Source organism: Cyanistes caeruleus, chromosome 4, assembly GCF_971803275.1.
Source record: "Cyanistes caeruleus chromosome 4, bCyaCae1.hap1.1, whole genome shotgun sequence".
NCBI classification, from domain to species: domain Eukaryota; kingdom Metazoa; phylum Chordata; class Aves; order Passeriformes; family Paridae; genus Cyanistes; species Cyanistes caeruleus.
In genome coordinates this window covers 64,898,780-64,907,007 of record NC_141704.1, presented here as the reverse complement: position 1 = coordinate 64,907,007, position 8,228 = coordinate 64,898,780, and the positions used below count along the sequence as shown (strand labels likewise).

The window sequence follows — 8,228 nt, the reverse complement described above, 5'->3', positions numbered from 1 at the left end:
GGCTACAAAATTCAGATTTTTTAGGTTATTTATTGACTGTAAAGTGAATCCTGACTGACAATAAATATCACTGGGGAACATTAATTATTAAATATACATTGTCCAATCTTTAACAAATCAACTTTAGTAAGAACAGTTTTAAATCTAAAAATAAAAACAATTTCCAAGACACTTATTTTAAGTAATTGCACTAAGAAATAGTAAGACCTTATATATAGTTAAATGACTAGCAGCCAACTCACATCATCATAGTAAGAATAATATATATGTACTGCAATTTTAAGTGTTATGACTTCAAGAACTTGTAGTAATAACCAAGCATTACTTGCTAAATAACACAAAATTTGTCTGATTAAGTCTGTTTAAAAGAATATGCAATGGGAATAACTAAGAGCTGAAATTAATGGTGTTAGCTTGTAAAGACAGAAATTTACTTCTTACAAGTAGGAAAACATGCAATATATTCCTATACTTAACACATGTTCGTAGTACAGACATTCCTGTTAATAAATTTCAGGTTAAAATTGACAAATGTGACATGTTCTACTATATGGAATTTCTTCAAGTGGCTGTTGTTCCATCGGACAACACAAACTAAAAAATGTCCTGCCTCTCAGAAATATTATTCTGTTTCTACTCTTTACTTTATTTTTTTATTTTTTTTTTTCACTTTTAGAAAAACACAGATTTTTTTTTTTTTAGTATTAGAAAAATATAGGACAAAAACAAGGCTTAAGTTTTAGATAGGGAAGAGAGAATAAGGAGATGCTTTATAAGCTGAAATATTTTTCTCTTAAAGCTATGGAGATGGACAACCATGTTCTGAAAAAAACTCCTTTAATTCATGACAGAGTATATTGGGAAGCATGGAGTGTTCAAAGTGTGGATTTTGAGTAAAAAGTAGAGTAATTGTGATACAGTGAGGCGCTGGAACAGAGTGGAGTGAAGATTTGAGGCCTTGAGGGCAATGAGAAAACTGTTTTCCTGCGAAGCTCACAGAGACAGATGAAGAGGACTCATGGCCCATACACACCTCAGAGTGATGTGAAATGGGAGGAGTGAACTCATGGCAGATTTCCGGGCAGCTGGCATCAAACAAATAGAAAACTATAACAGAAATATTTTTCTTGTGAGAAACTCCATAGATTAGCAGAAGAAGATTTCTGTTTCTATACAAACACTGATAAAGAGACTCTAGCAAGAATTGGGACTGTTTTAAACACCAAAGTTCCAAAGTCTTTTGTCTCTATCTTGTCATGTGAACAAGGGAATGCTGGGTAGTGCGGGATAAAAGGGTTTTCTGAAAGTTTATTCTGGTGTTCTTATTCTTGTAGTTTTGTGAATAAACTTTCTTTATTCCTTTTAAGTTTTAAGCCTGTTTTGCTCTTGCTCTAATCCATATCTCACAGCAAGAAATAAGTAAGTTTTCTAGTATTTTTTCAGTTACTGCTTTAAAACCACGACAACTGTGTTTTCACCATCACGTCAGATCAGCTCTTGGACTCACAGCTCACCGCAGACCTCGAAACAGGAGGCAAAGATCTGCACCACTTGGCCTTTCAGAACTTCTCACCCATCTATGACCTTTCTGGGGCCAGCTTCACAAAATGAGGGGGAAGCCATTCCAAAGAACACGACCAAGGAAATCACACAGCACTGGGGACTTGTTCCAGGCATCAAATTTTTAATGGATGATGTGAAGTAACACCGAAGCAATTCCTGTCCACAGAAAAAAAGATTTCAAATGGTTTTGTCTCAAGGACAATCACTGGAGGTTGAAAGTTTCTGGGGCTGAAAGTTACATGAGGTCCTCAACACTGAGCAATCAATATCCCCAGAGTCTAAACTGTGAAATTACTACCTGGGCAAGGAGAACATTTTCAGGATTTGCAACTCATCTCAAAGCCTCAGTAGAACTCAACCAGCAGAATTCCCCTGAGATGGCACTGTGCTCTGGAAGCCCTCAAATACTCACTAAAACAGACTTGACTTTCACTAGGACAGCTGCTCATGAAAATCTGGGGTAAAACCTATGGGAAGTGGCCATGTGCACGCATATTCCTTCTTCCCACAGCAGGCACAATCAAATCCTCCTTTGAATGGCCTCCAAGTTGAGCAGCACTCATTGGCACAGCCTCTTCTCCCACAGACAGGCCAGCGAGCAACACGGCAGCGCCAGCCAGGTGGGCAAGGACAAGAGAGAGCAGATGCCAACAAGGCTTGGAAGCTGGGCCAAGGGAGGTTTACGCTGGCCATTGGGAAGAACTTGTGCCCAGCGTGGGCCATCAGATACTGCAATGGCCTGACAGGGGCTGCTGGAGTCATCATTGTGGCACGGGTGCAAGGCAAGCCAGGCCGCAGCGCTCGGGCCCCGCTCTGCTGGCCATGCTTGCCGCCATGGCTCCCAGCTTGGACTCAACATTCTCTCAGGGCTCTCTGCAGCCAGGGCGTTCTGTGCTTCTGTGACATCACAGCCTCTGGGGACGGCACGCTGGCTGGCAACTGTCCCCAGCTGTTGTTCCCCCCCTGTGCCCAGGCACAGCTGCTCGCAGAGAGACGCCCAGAGCCTCGGTGCTGCTGGCAGAGCACTATGGCTGCTCACGGCTCCTCCGCGCTGCTGCAGCTTTACGTGCTGCTGCTCTTGGCTCATCCCCTCGACCCTGTGAGCAAACCTGAGCGCAGCACGGATGCCTCTCCTCTGCTTCTGGAGGATTGTCATCTGGACGAGTCGGACCCTGAGCGCATCCGGTGGGCGGCCAGGACATTCCTGCTCATCGACCTGCTCATCATAGGAATGGCCATGGGATGGTCGCTCGGAAAAAGAATTCAGAGACGCTGGCGAGAGGTGAGGAGGGGGGTGGGGGGTCAGGCAGGCGGGATGGGGCAGACCTTGAGGGCCTCTTGGGCACCCTTTGGCCAATGCCCTGTGGCAGAAGGGGCCTGAGCTCCTGGCTGGGGAATGCGGCCCAGGGGCTGAGCTCCATGGACAGCACCAAGCAGAGGCGGCAGAGCTCTGCCTGCTGCAGCCTCTTCCCCGGGCCAGCCCAGCCCAACTGGGCCCGAGTCTCTGTCTCCCAGGCCAAAGGCAGCCCCACAGGTGCCGGCCCCGCTCTGCCCCTCTGCCTCTTCCATGGGGATCCCTGTGCTTTGCCTTGCAGCGGAATCTCCAGAGCCCTTCGGGCCGTGCGGGGCCCCGCCGCCATCGAAGACAGGGCTGTCCCACGGAGCTGATGCAGCTGCTGATGGACAACCGCGACCTGATGCGGCTGCTCCTTCGCGACAGCCCTCAACCAACCACCAAGATGGCGGCAAAAGAGGGCAGTGACAGGAGACTCCGCACCTCCCCACAGCTCTGACCTCCAGCGTCGCGCTCCAGCTACAGAACCTTACGGGGAACGGGTGACCAGTGCCCAGCCCAGGCACTGCGACGTTCCCCACCTTACAAGTTAGCCACACCCCTGTTGTTGTTCGATTCCCCACCACGTTTCCCCCAAGAAGTTGACCTTTCCCTTAGTGTTCAGTTCTAAACAGTTGAAGCATTGAAGTTTCTTAGCCTTAAGATTCTTACCCCATAGTCTTCTAGTAACGTTGGATTGTAGATTTTAGAAGTAGTCAAGTGAATAAAGTTCACGTTTTCTACACGTTGCTGTGTCATTTTCTTGAGGTTGCACCTGAGACCTGGGGACTCCTTGAGAGATGGCTTTGCATGGCAGCTCCAGACTGCCTGCAATGGAGAGCCCCAGTGCCCCAGCAGGCTTTGCAAGAGCACGGAGGGCAGCGGGAAAGAAGAAGGTGGCCAATATTCACCTGCCTCCAGCTTCCAAGGAAGCTTGCAGTCAAGCCCTGTCTGCCCTTTAGGGGGGACCCTAAAGGCCCCGGCAGGCATCACCATGGCCCCAGGACGGGGGGCTTGCAGCACTCTGGGGCACCAGGAAAGGAGCAGGATCATCCCTGGAAAGCTGTCTGGAGACAAATCCAGAGACGTCTCCCCTGGCATCCAGGCAAGGGCTGAATACAGGCAGGCAATTAGATCCACAGGCTGCCTGGGCTATGGCACCAATCAGTCCTGCTTCATAGATTTCGGGGGGCGGGGTTATACATATATATATATATATATATATATATATATACACGCATATATGTATATATGTATCTACATCTGTATTTAGTTCTTTGTATTTATCCTGTTGACCCTCAAATAGGATTAGATTTCATTTTCCTACAAAACAAAACATCCGTTTTTTGATTTTTAGGAATCAACCATCTGTGCTCCCACTTTAAATCACTTCTCTCAAACTCATTCTGCATCTTGCTCCTTTCCAGCACCATCAAATACCTCTGTTAAAATACAGAGCATCAGTGGAAGGACGACAATCTTGTTACTTGCTGAAGAAAGTTAACTTGGATGACATACCTGCTTTTAAAAATCCAAGAGGAACAAAACCTACACATCAGCTTTAGAATTTCAAAAGCTGCTTCCTCAACTCTTCCACACCACTTTACTCTTTGGGGACATTCAGCAGCAATACCAAACAAGCACAGAAAAGAAATGGAAGAAGAAATGCAGATAGTCAGCAGCTGACCACCTACCAAAATACATTTTAAATGCAGCTCCAAGTTCTCCAAGAGCAAGTTTGAAGTGTAAATGGAGACACTCACACAAAATTACTACCAGGTGGTACTTTTGGCATTTCCTTGGGCTTTCCTCTTCATTTTTTTTTTATCTCTCACCTAAGGCAAGAGAAAAAACCCCAAACAAACACAACCTTTCAGGCAGAGAAAAGATGTGGTTGCTCTTGAAGAAAGCATTTCATTCTGCCTGGAGAAGAAGCTGCTGGGAAAAATATTAGCTTTTAGCAAAATGGCACTGTGCTGTTGCACTTGTTCTAGCACTGGGAGAAAGAACAGGCCCGTCTGTAAGGCTCCTGCAGCTCACCCTGGCTGAGGGTCATTGACCACTGAGCACTGCAGGCATCACTGGCAACAACGATGGTGGAAAATGGGGAGGGAGCAGGATAAATAAATGTTTGCCATTGCCTTAGCCAAAAAAACCCCAGACATCAAAAGCAACCCACCCTCAAAACAAAGCTATGGAAATAGTTTGCCTCTGAATTTAAAGAACTTCAATTAACTCTATGATGTCTGCTTTTGGTTCAGCATTCATCAATCTGAATTTGAATATGCACAGGGTAATGAAAGGTAACTGAAGCTTAAAAATCATGTCTATTGACTTGTGCATAGCCTATACTGAAGCACATTAAAAAGCAGCGTTTTGCTTGAAATCTGCACGGTATTAACTTCATTCAGTCTTACACTCACTAGGTAATTAAATACATGAAGAAATAGATTTTTTTTTTTTTTATTAAGAATGCATTATTAATTAGGAAGGCATGGCTTTAGTAGAGTCTGCTGATACCAACATTACTCAGCTAAGTTCAAAGTATGAACACAAGAACTTGATGACAGAAGCAATGTTCATCAGAGCCTCAACAAGAAAGTTGCAGTTCCAAGTTTTTCAGATGTCCTACACTTGCTAAGGCATCTCCAGAAAGAGGAGTCAACTGAAAATAGCACAGGAAATTTGAAACCCATTTCTCTTTTTGTCTTTTTTTCCTGAACTTTCTTGTGGGCAACAGAAAACTCCTAATATGTGGAATGCAATGTAGTTTTTATGCCAGAGTCATGAGTCATCCCCTCAGTTCCAACCTGATCCAATGCTCACTTGAATCTTGGAAAGGCTCAAATCAGCAAGATGAAATTTCAATTGTATTCATGAAAGGAGCTCTTTACTCTCCATTCCCCTCCCTCCCCCAAATACATCAGCACCAAGTGAGAAAGGCTCAATTTGAAAAATAATTATTACACAATTAAACTTGGACATAGCTAGTTTGCTACAAGTTCCAGCAGACAGACAAACGAGAGCAGAATCAGAGGTTATCAACCTCAATAGAAATTCCAGCTCATGCTTTCCCCAAAAGCCTCATTTAATTTATCCAGGATTAAAAAATAAAAGAGAAATGAAAAAAACCACATAAAAGCATTTCACATAGTATATAGTGAAATGCTATCGTTTCCACCTGAAATATTCATCATCATTATTATGTTTTTCCATAGTAAATTACAAAGTCTCCTGCACCCATCTTCCCAATATCTCATTCTAAGTGCTTGCTACTTTAATCCCTTAGGAAGCAAAAGGAGCCTCAGGTGTCTCTGGATCAACAGAAACTAAACAACACAGCTTGACAAAGTATATTAAATTGTCAATCAACTCAATAAAGGTTTTCCACTCCAGAGATAGCTATCACCAGCTGATGAATTTGGCTAGGGCAGGTTTAGTGAAGAAAAACTAGGTCTTTATTACCAAATCAGTTAGGAGTTGTTCTACCGTACTGCCCGTAGGATGGGAGTATAAACACCATATTCTTCACAGCCTCATCCACAAAGAATTCCACCTTCAAATTAAGGCTGCTTTGGAGTTGGACCAAACCAATGAAAACTCACTCATCAAACACAGTGATGGCAGCATGCTCAGTCTTTGCAATACAAAACTGGCAACTAACAGCACATTCCTGATCACATCTCCAAGGCTGAGTGTACAGAACTGCAGTGGTGGCCAGGCCCTCGCTGACTGCCAAACCTCCAGCCATCATCCCTTCCTCTCACAGCGACAGGGCAAAAAATAACAACAGCAGAAACTGGAAAGCTTAAGCTAAAATCACAAAGGTCATTGATGAAACAGACTGGAGTGCTTTAGAAACTAGCACGCAGACTTAGCTGAAAACAAATCTTATTGATCACCAATTACAATGAATACTTAATTCTGTTATTCTGCATTATTATTAGACAGTCAGAGGCAGCCAAGCTGACCTCAAGCATGCTGAAGCATCGGGGCCAGGCAGTGCACATCTTCCCAGGAGCTGATTTACCCATCGTTCTCAAGTCAATTCACCTGCACACAGCCCCACCGTACAACTGCTAGGCTGCAAAATAAAAAAATAGCTCTGCTTAAGAGTCAAACCCCAGGACATAGACCATATGAAAGGAAGAATGAAACCTGCAGCATTTGGTTGACCTTCAATGCCCTGAGAAGATGACAAATTCCCCAAGATGAACAAGTGCCCAAAATACAAAGCAAAGGACTGACTTTTAGGGATCAAATGTTAAATAGGCCTGCGAAATTGGAGTTGTTAGGTTGCACATGAAAGAAGGGAAAAAAGAAAAAACCACCCCAACCCTCAACTGCAATTTTACATCCCTCTTGGAAAATTTGCTTTAATAAGAGAGAGGAATGGATACAACCTTCCCCTCACCTGGAGATTTTAATCAATTCAAGCCATTTCAAATCTGGCAAGAAAGCCCTACCACAGTCCCCATCAAACAACATTGCCTTTCATTTTTGCTTCTCATGACTACTTCAGAGCAGTCTAAATAACAGCAAAGAAGGAAATTCAAGTTGCAATTCAAACACTAAGCTCTGGAATCCCACATTGCCTTCAAACACCTGCATGAAACACTAACTTCATGCTCTATGCTCCCTGCTTTCTTCTAGTTTACTGCACAGTGCATTATTTACATAAAACAGAATTTCTTCTGTGGGAAAGGCTTGCATGGTACTTCAAAGCCTGAATAAATCAGGGACTGCAGCTTGAACTAACAAAAAAATCATCCAAAAAATTCCTTTCAATATCTGCATTGTATTGCCTTATCATGCTACCTGTCTAGCTGAGTTATTCAGGTATCCACACCAGAAATGACAGACAATGTCTCTCTATGATGATGTGATGTTACTTCAAATGAAAAAAAACAATAAATAAAAATCACAGATTAATTTCCCATACAAATGATGACTCACTACTCCCAAATCCTTCCTTATAGCAGGATGCTCACTTCAGTCTGGAAGTCTTCATGTTGCAGCCTGCAGGAATCAGCTTATTTCCTGTCAAGGGCTGGAAAGCCTTACAGGAACTGGTTTTGGTTGAAGAACTTCTCCAAGGTGCTTACCTGTGGGACTTATCCAGGTAAGGGATGTTAGCTCCCTCTTCTTTGAGGTTCAGTGTCCAACCACTCCTACTGCTGGTAAGAAGAACAGAAGAAACATCTGCCCATAGCAAGGACTGCACTGGTGGGCAAAGTCCAAATTCCATCCTTCAGGGAAAAAGAAACAAAGACTGAGGAATTCATGTCTGTTCAAAATTTCATCCTTGACTACTGAAAGCATTGGAAGCACA

General features: G+C 43.8%; 1 protein-coding gene across 1 annotated transcript; it reads left to right on the top strand.

Annotated features, from left to right (window-relative positions):
• Positions 1-2,523: 2,523 nt before the first annotated feature.
• LOC147653708 (uncharacterized) lies at positions 2,524-3,641 on the top strand. The gene is made up of 2 exons (XM_086885281.1): positions 2,524-2,845; positions 3,159-3,641. The coding sequence occupies exons 1-2, from the start codon at positions 2,591-2,593 to the stop codon at positions 3,354-3,356; spliced, it is 453 nt and encodes a 150-aa protein (XP_086741407.1). The 5' UTR covers positions 2,524-2,590; the 3' UTR covers positions 3,357-3,641.
• The last annotated feature ends 4,587 nt before the right edge of the window (positions 3,642-8,228 follow it).